At 50.2% G+C, this 13446-nt stretch overlaps 4 protein-coding genes across 4 annotated transcripts; 2 read left to right on the forward strand and 2 right to left on the reverse strand.

Annotated features, from left to right (window-relative positions):
* Nucleotides 1-3057: 3057 nt before the first annotated feature.
* COL26b_012256 (uncharacterized protein) lies at nt 3058-4242 on the forward strand (the record flags this gene model as incomplete). The annotated part of the gene is made up of 1 exon (XM_053184901.1): nt 3058-4242. The coding sequence occupies one exon, from the start codon at nt 3058-3060 to the stop codon at nt 4240-4242; it is 1185 nt and encodes a 394-aa protein (XP_053031140.1).
* Nucleotides 4243-5131: 889 nt separating this feature from the next.
* COL26b_012257 (uncharacterized protein) lies at nt 5132-6155 on the forward strand (the record flags this gene model as incomplete). The annotated part of the gene is made up of 5 exons (XM_053184902.1): nt 5132-5415; nt 5475-5530; nt 5589-5780; nt 5832-5915; nt 5974-6155. The coding sequence occupies 5 exons, from the start codon at nt 5132-5134 to the stop codon at nt 6153-6155; spliced, it is 798 nt and encodes a 265-aa protein (XP_053031141.1).
* A 510-nt stretch (nt 6156-6665) lies between these two features.
* Nucleotides 6666-8059, reverse strand: COL26b_012258 (uncharacterized protein; the record flags this gene model as incomplete). Its single annotated transcript, XM_053184903.1, has 4 exons — nt 6666-6910; nt 6962-7240; nt 7301-7889; nt 7946-8059. The coding sequence occupies 4 exons, from the start codon at nt 8057-8059 to the stop codon at nt 6666-6668; spliced, it is 1227 nt and encodes a 408-aa protein (XP_053031142.1).
* Nucleotides 8060-9507: 1448 nt separating this feature from the next.
* On the reverse strand, nt 9508-10720 carry COL26b_012259 (uncharacterized protein; the record flags this gene model as incomplete). The annotated part of the gene is made up of 2 exons (XM_053184904.1): nt 9508-10535; nt 10684-10720. 2 exons carry the CDS (start codon nt 10718-10720, stop codon nt 9508-9510), a joined length of 1065 nt encoding a protein of 354 aa, XP_053031143.1.
* Nucleotides 10721-13446: the final 2726 nt, after the last annotated feature.

Consider the following 13446-nt stretch of genomic DNA (forward strand, 5'->3'; position numbering starts at 1 on the left):
GAGCGAGGCCAAGACCGAAGACGGGGCTCTCTGTGTAAGTCGTTTGGGCTGTTGGCGGTGTTGAACACCCCGGGGGCCGTGGGGTCGCACCCAGTGTTTCCGAAAAGTGAAGGTAATTTGCGATGAAACGGCGCGCAAGTCGCTCCAATCATGTTGTTTTTTCGTATTCCGCCCCCTTCACCCGTCGTGCCCTATTCCGCATGCGGTTTTCCTCCTTGCATCGATCTGCCAAAAAGAGAAGTCGGGTTTCATCCCCTAGGCTAGAGACACTGAAATCTCGTGATTGATGGAATCAACCTTACTTCTGGAAGGGCGAATACAGTGCCTTGTTCACGGTGTTTCTGCCATTGTGTTGCGATTGTTGCAAAGACGGCCCAAAGGTCGGTTGTCAGCCGCGATTCAAGTCACGAATGTAACAAGATTATACCAATATACGATTCCCCCATAATCCCACATCTTGAAATGACGATGGCCTCGCCTAGGCCCCGTTGCGTCCAGACCTGACGATGGCCTCATCGCCTCTCCCGTACCGTGCCACCCTCGCTTAAGCGCCGTTGGGCCTGTTAGTCAAAAGATCCTACCAGGGGGGGTCAGGTTCCACAACTCTCTGACACGGGCGGCTTGCCAGCGCGAACCCATGGCGGCTGACAGCGTTCGGTTCCCCATAAACAATCTAAATGCTCGGAAAGTTCTCCTGAAGCTTACTGCGTAGGTTGATTCTTAGTTTACTCAACACTCCCGAGTTCTTGGTATTGAGGCGAAAATTCCCCGATTTTTCTTCTTTGGCTCGGCTACGGTCTGCCTGGGTTGCGTTGGATTTAAGTGTGTGTGTATTGCGCTTGCTTTGGGGGCCAAGCTAGCGTCCAATGCGCTTGCAATTCTGCCCGTTTCAAACGATCGCTTTGATCATTGAGAGAACGCTGCGGTTGCGTCTTAATTGAGATGCTGCTATTACTATGTATGTTCGGGCGCCGGTGTAACATACCTAAATGATAAAAGGGCAGCACGGGTGCGCCGGGTGCATCTCTCGATCTTTGCGGCGGATGCCCCCAGATGCTTAAGCGAACGCTCTCAACACAGTGGCAGCCGAGTCATGGCAGCTGTCATTGGTCTCCTAATTTACCCCTTCAATGTTGCGGGATCCCGCCGGTATGAGAATACGGGGGGAAAAGGCTATTTCAGTACAAAGACTTTATTCAAAGTATGAGCTCTTAGTTGGCAAGTCTGTCAATTGCCTAGGCCGAAGACTCTCAGTCTGGTGAGGGAGAAACTTTCGCCTCAAACATCCATGGAGACACACTTCATTTGCGGGAATAATTCCTCCATATTGCCAAGGCGACTGCGGCAAAGCCACAATGGCGGTGTTCAGTCCAGACTTCAGTGGTGCTGTTGCTGGAAACATTCACGCCTTGTCGTTGGCGAGCGAGTATGCTCGGAGTCTGGTCCTTGATCACTAGGTTCTGGCGGAATCAGGCGTCGGAACAGTCCGCAGGTGCAAGGTTCTGGATCGATCCCACTGTTTACAAGTACTGAGTTGATCGCCCACACCCGCTTTGATACGAGGAACTTCATTAGGGAATTACCAGAAACTTTCAGACATTTGGCTCGGTGTACGTAGTTTGAGCAGAAATCAGACTGGAAACTGCTTTTCAAGCATTGGGTAATCACGACTTGGAGTTGTCAAGTTGATGCGGAATCCGACTCAGGCTGCAACCCCCTAGCAATACTCCCTTTGCAGTTCATGCTGCGGTGGAATCCACCCCCACTTGTCGAGCCTCTTCGTGTTGGAACCCTCCGGGTCGGGCTTTCTCCTAGTTCCCGACACTCCGGATACACCGGACTTTCTCAGGACTAACAACCACACTCAGCGCAAAATCCGGGTGGCTTCTTTGTGAGACACGAAATCATATTACCGGTATTGCCGGTACAATTCTAAGGGCCTGTAACATCACTCCTATATCTCGCTAGAAAATGGGTTAAGTTGTGGTTCAATTTGTAAAGGAGGTGTTTCCTTTCCGCACCGACACTTATACCTGATCAGGCAGAGACTTGAAGTCTCATATCTGAACTGGTTTCGTTCTTCTATTCCTTTTCTTTTCGTCGTTATCTGTTGTCCAGAGTTGACCACGTCATTATCAACTGCTTCGATCAAGAATGTGTTTCAAAATGTGGTCTACAACCAGTCAAGCTCCTACATCGTTCAAGTCTGTAGAATATCATTGGCAAGACGAATTCAAATTGAATAGTAGTGATTCTATGTGTGGAAATGATTATAGTGCAAAGAGAGACTTCATCTTCGATTAACATACCACAAAGTCCATGTTGATTGGGTTGGCTCATCATTCAAGTTGCGGCGAAACTCAGTCTGGTGAAGTCTTTACGAAGTTTTGCAGATGCAGTATTACGGGTGTACATAGAGCTGATTATGATTGTTGTGTACACGGGAGAGCTTTGGAGGATGATGTGTGCCTGACATCACACGAGCACGATGAGCTTACGCGGAGATCCCATTGAGGAGACACAACCACCAATTTGTGTCGTTGCGAAGGCTTGCCAGGCAGCCAGACGACGGAGCCGCCAAGCACACTGCCAGTACATCTGCCACGCGAGATGAATGATGCCGATACTGGGTTATGCTGGCATTTTAGTCATTTGTCCGGATGTGATCAAGTCATCATCGCGCACCACCACGTTGTTACTGGCGAAAACGTGTAGCATCCATGTTTGCTCAAACATTGCAACCTTATCTTCTCCCCGCTCTGCTGCACGCCACCTACGACAATATTTACGTCAACCGCGCCCATCGACCCACGTGTTGACAATCACGATGCAGAAGTTGGTGAGGACATGTCCAGTCAAAAACGCCCTGCGCCTTGCGCCCTATGCGCCTTAAGATAACGCCGATCCACCGTCGAGACCAAACAGCCGCAAAACCCACGATAAATATCTCAGTAGACACATTAAGGATCACTAGTTGGCATGGTACTTTGAGCTTTCTCTTCACGATTTTCGGAATACCTCTCGGAATTCGAACTTGCCCTCACGCCATCAGCAACTATGACGGTCACCAAGCCATCCACGTTGAAGGCATCAGCTCTCGAGATTCAATGGACAAAGGAGCCAAAGCCGGTTCCAGCGCCGGGATCCCCGGAGATCACGAGCTTGAAGGCGACTACTGACCATATGATTACGGTCTCTTGGACTTCCGCAAAAGGCTGGGAGAACCCGAAGCTCGTCCCGTACGGTCCGATACCTCTGATGCCCTCGGCGAATGTCATTCACTACGCCACCGGCTGCTTCGAGGGAATGAAGGTCTACCGCGGAGTTGACGGCCGCCTTAGACTGCACCGCCCGCTCTATAACTGCAGCCGCATGCTCTCATCAGCGGAGCGCATCTCACTACCGGGCTTCGAGCCCGAAGAGTTGCTGAAACTTATTCATAAGCTTTGCGTGATTGAAGCACCGAAGTGGCTCCCCAGAGACAAGACCGGCTCCATGTTGTACATCCGGCCGACATTGATTGGGACAGACAGCAGTCTTGGTCTCAGGGTCCCGGAGGAGGCGCTGCTCTATATCTTTCTCATTCACTGGCCGTGGCTCAACCCTACGACAGCCCCGAACGATGACAACGCGAAGAACGGAATTCGGTTGCTGGCTAGTACAGAGTCAACTGTTCGAGCATGGCCAGGCGGCACTGGAGCTGCCAAGGTAGCTGCCAACTATGGTCCGACCATTCAGGCTCAGGGCGAAGCTCGCCGACTGGGCTATGACCAGATTCTTTGGCTCTTTGGACCGGATCGGCAGGTTACTGAAGCCGGATCCGCAAACGTCTTCGTCATTTGGAGGACCTCGACGGGAGGTCTTCAGATGGTGACACCGCCGCTCGATGAAAGGAAGATTATTCTTGCAGGCGGAACTCGCAGATCTATCCTCGAGCTGTCGCGCAAGATGTTCGTCGGTGGCCCTGCGAATGAGGGTGTTGAAAAAGTCGAGGTGTTGGAAAGTGACATTACCATGTCTGATATTGTCCGGGCGGTCGACGACGAGAGTCTTGTGGCCGTCTTCGTGGTTGGGACTGCTGCCTGGGTTCAGCCGGTGGCTGAGATCATGTTTGACGGGCGCACGATTCGTTTGCCCTTGGGAAAAGTGCCGCATGTTCCATTGCTAAAGGAGAAATTGGAGAGCATCGTGTACGGAAAAGAGGCAAGTTCCTGGGGAGAAGTCATTGATGAGAGCGAATAGTCGACATAGCAGGGTCACTTTAGGGGGAGGTTGGAATAAACCGCAGGTTGGCTTCCGAGCTGGTGTCAAGAAGGGAGATGACCGCGGGAAGTGGGGGGCAACTTGATGGGATCGATGGAACGGATGGAACCGAATGGGATTAAAAGTGGCCTTCAGAATTCTAAAAGAAGATTAGAGATTCACCGGTTCTTTCAGCGCCCCGAGAATCTGGTTAAATGGGCCCGGTGGGATGATAGATGAATCGAACGAGGCCGGCTAGTATTTCACCGATAATGTCAACTGAGAGTGACGATGGTACAAGGGTCGTCAAACCGGCGATCCAGCGAAAGACTGAAGTCTTATTTGTTAAGACGGCCCTCAGCTGACTAGATCTTAATCGCTTGGAGAAGCCCGTGAACGAGATCGCAAGAGGCCGCAGTGAGGTGATAACGAGACCGAAGCGAGTCGTAGATAGATATGCGACCGTGCAACCGGACGCTAAACTGGCAAGTTAGCCGGATTCCTGAACAAGGCACCCCCTAAAACGAAGAATCGAACGCCAACAGCTTCGATTCGCGGGTTAACTCTCAGCCCTGGGACGTGCCGTCTTATCCAGAACCCAATTAAACGATCAGCGCAACTCGGCCCCTAGCCGAGGAGCGTCGTTTGTTTGCAACGACAGCCCGCTTTAACCCAGCAACAACCCCTTCAATTTATGGCCGGCGAAAATTGCCCCAGCCTGTAAGACGGATCGTCGAAATAGGTAGTTAGAACATGCCGCTGAAAACAATATAAGCATTTGAGTGCAACCATCAGTCTTGGCTTTCTTGGCTCACTCTCTTTCAAGATATTGCTTCAATAACCAACCAACTTTTTATTCACTCTTTTGTTTGTTTGAAACCAAGCCAAGATGCGTTCCTCTTCTCTTGCTGCTGCCGCCGGTGCCCTCGCTGTGCGAGGTAAGTACGATGACTGGAAGTTCGGCAACATGTTCAACCTCGGCCCCGCCAGCAACGCGATCGCCAAGGCCACCTACACTCTGGTCCCTCCTCCTATCCCCTGCGGAACTGTTGTCGCAGACAAGACTGCCCAGCCTTGGATGTCGATCTGGGTTGGCATCTCCCAGTCCTTGAGCGACGACAGCACGGATCTCTTCCAGCCCCTGCTGAACTGGGCGCCCAACAACGCTCAGGAGTAAGTGATGGCGCATTTCGAGTCAAATATGCTTGGACGAGCTGACGATGTTTTGATAGGGGCTGCCCTGCGGCCAACGACGCCTGGTGTGTCGCTGCTAGCACCTTCACCGGAAGTAAGTTGTACCAAGCTTGCATGGTTCCCTAACAGTACAGTTGCTAACATTCGCATAGCTGAGCAGGTTGCCCAGAGCTACGTCGCCATTCCCAACAAGTCCAACGTTGACTTCGAGCGTCAGTCCACCTTCCAGTGTCAGATCCGCGCCATATTGAAGACTAAAATGCCTGCAGTCACCTATGATGCCTCCAAGGGTGTGACCCAGAAGGTCTGGATCAACGGTGCCCTCGTCTCCCAGCAGACCGACAGTAAGATCCTCTCTTGCTAACACAAATACCTCATTCTAACACCAATTGCAGAGGACAAGAACGGCAAGGCTCCTACCTGGATTTACTCCAGCAACGAGTGCTACTCCGGCGCCTGCGGTACCCTTGGCGCCTACAGTAAGCCACCCTCGAAAATGTCTCGTGTCGTGGACTTTTGCTAAACAAATACTTGCAGGCTGGAGCAACCTTACTGTCACTCTCAGCGAGGCCGACTCTAACTTCGGAGACACCCTTCAGCTTACCGGCGGCTCCTCCAGCGGTATCAAGACCACTGATGGTGGCAAGACCTGGCACGCCGACTCCATCAAGATCAACGAGGACTACTTTTACACCGATGGATCCAAGAAGCAGTGCTAAGCATTGAATTGGTTCAAAGTAGCTGAGAGCACGTCGTTGATTATCTTCTTCTCGTCTTTGGCATCCGAGGCTTCGCTGCCAGCTTCCTCGAGACCTCTGACCATTGTCTTCCTGTGTAGATATAACAAAGCATCTTGTACATTACCATCGCTGGCGACTGGGCCCTCTTGCCTTCGTGAGGCACCTGTGCCAAGCACAAAACTCCCGAGTGAAGTCGACCTTGTGACTGAACGTTGCACTATACCTTACAATACTCGCCCTCCTGTAATCAGCTGCCTCGAGCATACACTTTGATTTCTATGCGAAGTCGACAAGATGGCCGTCTGAAGGTGATTCCAATGACACTTGTTCATCTCAATGAGTGATGATTCTCAAAATCCAATTCCCATAATTTTCGATGGCAGTTCCTTGCGATCTCAAGTTGTTATCGCTTCTTTTTTTGGTATCAAAACGAACTCCTGTGGAACATAATTCTCGCCCGCCTAGACCGTACTCTGATCATCATCCTTCTCAAATAGACCTGCCGTGTCCTTGAGTAACCATAAGCATCTTGCTGACGGTGTCCTTGTTCATTGCCTTCTCGGCCTCGCTGAGCGATTGCGCAACCGCGGTGCAGCCACGTGCAACAACATCAGCTCCGTACAATGTCATGGTTTCCTCTCTCATTGCCGTGTCGCCAGTCTTCCTCAGCAGAATTAGGGCTTTAACATACTTGTCGGAATCGATGATGGCATGTTGAAGACCTTGACCTCGGACTGAAAAAGAGTCAGCACGGAAAACAGCGAAGCAGATGTGGTTTTGCTTACATGGGAGCATCGGATGGGCTGCGTCGCCTGCGAGTGTGACTTTTCCGTCATGAGTTTGCCATGCTGACGGCAGCCAATACTTCATTTCGTCAATGTAGCAAAGACTTCCGTCCGGTGTCCACTCTATCGCGGATCGGAACGGCTCGCAAAACCCCTCCAAGTCACTTTTGACAAAGTCAATTGCTTCCTGTCCAGCTAGAGTCACGGGCTCTCCTTTCCAGACTTTGACCCAGAACGTCTCCCATGAGGCAACGTCTTTGGGATCGTTTACAGCCATGACTGTCACAGGCAAAATTAGCTAAAATCCCCCGGCGGGAAATAAGGGTAAGCGATACATACCACCACAACCAGCCATAACCCCAGAACCAAGCATGGAGGCAAACACTGAGTGTGCCTTCACGATCGTATTGACTTTCTGTTCATCTCCGTACTTAACATTGCAGTTGGCGATCATGAAGCCGGAGGGCACCGGTTTGGCAACTTCGGCGTCCACCAGGAACTCCCGAACTTTTGACGACGCACCATCCGTTCCCAGAACATAGTTTGCATCGAAGTTTGAATTATCATTGAAAGAAAGTCGCACACAGTCGTCGTCGATGATGTCCAGCGCTTTGAGACCTTTACCCCACTGGATGTCAAGGTCCTCCGCCAGAACCTCCCGGAAGCGACGACGGCTGACTCGCCGGGCGCCGGGAGTGGAGTTCCGGAACAACACCTCGCCAGTAAGGGCGTTGTACCCCAGGACGCTCTCGTCCCAATCATCGAATTGCAGGTGAGGATTGCAATAAGCCTTTGGAAAGTTCTTGACTATGTGGTCGGGGAGCATCTCGGTCAAAGTCGACATTCCCCAGTGAATCAGAATCGTCCAGTCTCTGGGACGCGCATCAATGCTCGCGTCGCGCTCGAAGACCGTGACCTCAAATCCATTCTGCCGATCATCAGCGCGAGAATATCAAAGAATATGGCATAGGCACTGCGACACACCTTCTTGAGGCCATGGGCCGTGATCAGACCCGTCAACCCCGCTCCAACAATTGCGACTTTAGGTCCGCCATTCTGATGGCTTTCGTTTGGTGCGTTGACTTCTGGAATGGCCATCGGGGATGTTAGAAAATCACTATTACGGGATCTGAATAGCCAAGGATATGGTCGGTTTGATTCCGGCCGAGGGATCAATTGAAGCACTCCAGAATATTTCTAGAAAACGATGTGAGGAGGTAAATGACGTCTATGGAGAACGGGCCTCCAATGTCTCTGTCGTGAGACTTCCCGGTCCCGAGGGGATTCTTCAGACGAAAAGTCATCTCCGAAGCTAGTGCAACATAGTGATTGGTTCGCCCCATCTCCAAGTCCGAACGAGCCTCTAAGGTGGCGTGGGACGATAATCGGCACGGCATCAATAGCCAATAATGGATTGAACTTCCCGGGGTGGCATCCTTTGAATGCAAGGCAGGAGCAGGAGTCCGGCATAGGTTCGTAAGCTGGGCATACGGTGCGTCCAGGGGCCCTGGTTCGACAGATGTTTGCGTGGTATTGTGACCAAATAATCATCTTGGACTATGTTGAAGCCGCCATCAGGTGACGGGGTCACTTCTCTACGAGTGGTCTTTTGAAGCTTGGCGTAATATTTCCTCTCTGATATCCACCACATCGAAAATGGCGTTTGCGAGATATAGAAGCACTATAGTCGACGTAAATAATGGCTGGAAAATCCACCGCTTGTCGGAACTGCTCAATTGGTTCCAACTCTGGTATCTGCAGTAGATGCCGTACAGGATGTAGATATGCCCTGCTAGAAAAAAGAGATTGAGGATCAGCCAGAAGATGGCCCGGCAAATCGCGCGACGCAGCCGCGCACGATCTTGTTGGTACTCAGATGGCTCTGCTTTTGTCAGACCCTGCAATAAACTTTCAAGGCGACATAATTACCTTTCAACATTGTCGAGTTGGCAACCATTCTTAGAGTCTTTGTTTTCTCGTGTTCGATATTCATCTCAATAATCAGCGTATGTATTGCCGTGATGATAAGGCGGAGTAGGATGTGCAAGGAATCAAATATGGTTGGAACGAGCAACTATGATGACAATCGATGAGTCAGATTTGTTTGCGGAGACCAACACCGCCATGCCTTATGATGGGAAAACCCCCGTCAATTTATATTCCAGTTTGCAGGACTGAATGCCTATGCTTGTGTGCCTCAAGCGGCACAGCAGGCTGGGAGGTTGGTGGCTTAGCTAGTCAAGAAAAGGCACCGCCCTGTTGACACCGCGGCGGTGTTGGCAACCGATTGTCGGTTTGTTTGCTACCAACAGGGGCAACCAATAGCAGTCAAGATCACATAGATATTCTGTCATCCATTGCTTTAACTCTTATCATTCAGTGACAAAGTGTTCAACGTCTCAGGCTCTAAGCGCAGAAGAAACTCTGGGAAATTTCATGTTGGTTTATCACTACCATGTCTCTCAATCTTTCGTTGGAGAACCTGCTTTAGATTACGTGAGTCTGACAATACGTCCCTTGTATCCCGAACTCCGAAGCCCGCCCTTCTATCCCTCCAAATGAAAGGTGTTGTATTGTGTGTACGTACGCTTGGTTGTTTTCAAGGGTTGTGTTGTAGCCCCAGCCGAAATGATTTCGCCCCGAGCCTCTTCATCAGTAGACTCTGTAATAGCTGGAACAGACTGTTGGTTGAATGGCGGAACACCATCGCCGAAAAGCTCGTCCATCTGCTCCAGAGTCTTGCCTCGTGTTTCTGGATAAAACAAATAATAACAAACCGCCGCTATCATGTTGAAGACGAAGAAGACGTAGAAAAACTTGAATCCTATAGCCGTGAGGGCTTGTGGTGAAAATGAGACCAGAATTAAATTGACGGTCCAGTTGGTGAAGGTGGTGAGAGCATTGCCGAGAGCCCGAATTTCTAGAGGGAAAATTTCTGCAGGGTACACCCAGCTGATGATGCCAAGCGGGGTGAAGAAGAAGCCAAACACGAAATTCATGGCCACCATACTCCTCAACTGATCCGCGTTAGACCTGTCCAGGTACTGGAATTGGATCGCGTTAACCAGCAGGGCAGCCGCCAATCCGAGAGCAGAGACGATGAGAGGTCTAACTCGCCCAACGCGATCCAACATCCAAAGACCAACGGAGTTGTAGATAATGCCAAGAGCGCCGTTTATACCGATGATCATCAGTGATGTCTGCGTTCCAATGCCCAGAAGTTCGTATATGCGAGGGCCGAAATAGTTGATGACGTTAATGCCAGACAATGGAGAAAATGCTTGAAGAGCGCAACCCAAGAGCAGTCGCTTGCGCCAGGAAGGACGTGTGAGAATTTCCTTCCATAGATTCCAGGTTTTGTTGAGGGCAGATTGTTCACGGACAGCAAGTCGGATTTCGTTGTACTCAACCTCAACGACCTTCTCATCTACACCAATGCGTAACTTGTCCAATCCTTGCCGAGCCTCATCAGGTCGTCCCTTTTCCATAAGCCAGCGAGGTGACTCTTGAAGGAAGTATATGCCAAGTGCCAAGATGATACCCGGGATGCATTGGAACGCCAGAGGGAAGCGCCCTAGGGTGAGTCAGCAGGTAATCACACCGAAGTTAGCATCGGATCTCACATGAAAAGTCAGTCTTCACGAACGAGCACCCGTAGCCCAACCACTGGGCTACCAAGAAGCCCCAGCTCAGCATCCATTGCAGGAGACCTGAGAGTTTACCCCGATGCTTGGCTTCCGATAGTTCCGAAGCATACATCGGGATGGTCGATGTGAGAATTCCGACAGCAGCACCGCCGATGAACCGCCCGATGATGAGGGTGAGCAGATTCCGAGAGCCGGCCTGGAGTGCAGATCCCAGACCAGATATGATTGAGCCAAGAAACACCGTATTGCGCCGTCCCAGCCAGTCGGAAAATAGCATATTCACTATCGTCCCAAGGATCGCTCCTCCCTGGAACGATGATACTATTCCTCCAGCAATAGCATCAGATGGGTGAAAGTAGTCTTTAAATGTCTGGAGTGCGATGGTGGACGTGATAATGCCGGAATCGAATCCGAACAAAAAGCCTCCCGTGGCCAAGAAGGCGGCCGAGAAAAATGTCGCATGACGGCCCATTGGAGCTGCGTTTGATCGTCTAATACCAAATTTCTTGGAAGCCGAATATTATGCAACGATAAACACAAAAGTGGCCTTGGCACTTCAAGGTCTAAAAGAGAAATATAAGATCAGCTTGACGGTTGAAATTTCCCCAGACCCTCTATCAGCTGGCGTCGTCGAGATGGGAAGAAGGATGAGAAAAAGGACTGGAGCCCATGGTGGTTTTCACATGCGCTCCGAACGGGCCTGTGCGATCAGGTTTCTTGTTAAAGTATGGAAATTTCCTTGCGTGACGTGGACGTTTTAAGCATGAAACTTTGCGGCTCTGTGAGCCATTCACGGTTTCTTGTTTGGAGCGAGCGCCCGAATAGAGTTGCCGTCCGTGATTCTAAATGCGATCATTTCCCCCGCTTGCCGAAACTGTGACCGAAACGTTGTTTCTTCCGACGATCTTCAGACGCATCACTATTCTCGGTGCGATTGGCGTCATTTTATCTGTCATCCGGTCCTCACATGGGAATCCTCGAGGATGAACTGCTTCATGACGGGAGTGTGCTTCCTTCTTCGGTAACCAATGGACATTGTAGTTGTTGATCAATGTTTCTGTGTGGGAGAGAATCATATTGAGAAGGCGGACGCTAGAGATATAAGGTTGTTTTAGCGCCGAGTATTGACAACTGCCAGTTTAAAACGGACAACGGGTGCCCAGCATACTTCCGAGCGGGCGGAGTACGGCGACAAGATTTAAGTCCGCACTTCGCCAATTTACTCCGTACATGTCACTCACTGCCTAGGCAAACTTTTCACATGAACGTTGAGAGCCTTGAACCTCTGGTGGACTTTCTGATGCAGCAGCTTTTGCACAGTTCAGGTCTATGAAAGCGGCTTGAAGTTCAACAATGTTTGGTTAAACTACTGTTGCGTTCTCCGATGCTACGTCGCGTTGCACTGTCAACTCAACCTTCGGATGGGCCAGACAACAACGTACATATTTGAAAACGGAGTAAAAATACTCGTTAGAGTACATCACATTACATTAGATAACGCGTAAGGTTCAGTTTCACGTCTCTGCCGCAATCATCCACTGCCTGGAGAAATTGAAGTTCCAAGTCCTTCAGGCTGGCTCCATCGCGCTGTATGATCAGAAAAGTCTGGCCATACCAGTGTAGCAAAACTGCGTACGTCAGCCTCTAGCACCGCCTTTGAAGTAATATTCCTGTCTATGACATCCATTTCTCTTCTGAGCGTCTCGCGGCTGTCTCCCTGCATATGTCGATCTTCCAATCGTAGCTCTCACCCCTCTGTGTCAAATTAGAATCGTGCTCGAAGCGGCGACGTGCATTTCCAAGATGGCGGTAAACTCCAACCAGCGGAAGGCATCCGCCCTTGTCATGTATGTCTCACCCAAGTCGGGAGACACAGCCTTAAAGTTGTTTCTTCTGTAGGATGTCCATTCTGGCAAACGTGAAAGCACGCCAATGACGATTCCATTCTTTTCTGAAAAAGAGGAATGGAAGGAGATGTTGATATTAGAAGGAAGATTTCCTTAAAGGAAGCCATGGCTCTCCTTCGTATCATCATCCCACTCAAAACACGTCACTTGTCAAAAGCAATGTCATCATCGCCTGAAGTAATCGTTGCTTCGGCAACCTTGATTATCTCCGTGCCGTCCGCGATTGTGGTCATATTCCGATGCATCAAGGGTTACCGCAGACATCGCCTGCCTCAAAGGGGCACTTACACCACAAGACAAGCGGATTTCAAGACGGTATATTCTCCAAAAGTACAAATCGCACCCAATCTGGCAGTATAAGTTTATTCGTCATCAGTCAGACCGACTCCATGCAATTCAAAGGGAGGGATATTGTCTTAAAGACCTACAGATGGTTCATCAGCAAACCAGTTCAAGCGCGACAGAGAGAAGCTCTCTTGTTCTACACCACACGGTTTGTTTAGTACACCCCGATCCTTTAATTGATACTTCCATATTTAAGGTAACCAACTGACGTCTGTCGATCAGCATGAACACTGCGTATGTACCCTTACGAACATGAGGGATGTCGAAATGGGGTTCTCCTAGTCGCTAAGTAGCTGAGGGATTGACCTATGCCACGAACTGAACAGCAGGCATGGGACTGGACACAACTTTGCCAGGCTCATTTCAGTGTCCTGAAGATACTTCTTACGATTCCGAGCGCAAACAGACCACGAAAACAAGACAGACAACCGAGATAATATCGTAATCTGTAAGCTCATCTACTGGGAAAGCAAGACTTGACAGACATTCACAGAACTCTAGTGGTATCATAGATCCGCTCTGAAATGTATTGTTCATTTAGGTTTCATTCATCATTATCTATACGAGATGCATCCGCTATTCACCT

The sequence above is a fragment of the Colletotrichum chrysophilum genome (assembly GCF_026319265.1).
Source record: "Colletotrichum chrysophilum strain AFK26 chromosome Unknown scaffold_169, whole genome shotgun sequence".
NCBI classification, from domain to species: Eukaryota; Fungi; Ascomycota; class Sordariomycetes; order Glomerellales; family Glomerellaceae; genus Colletotrichum; species Colletotrichum chrysophilum.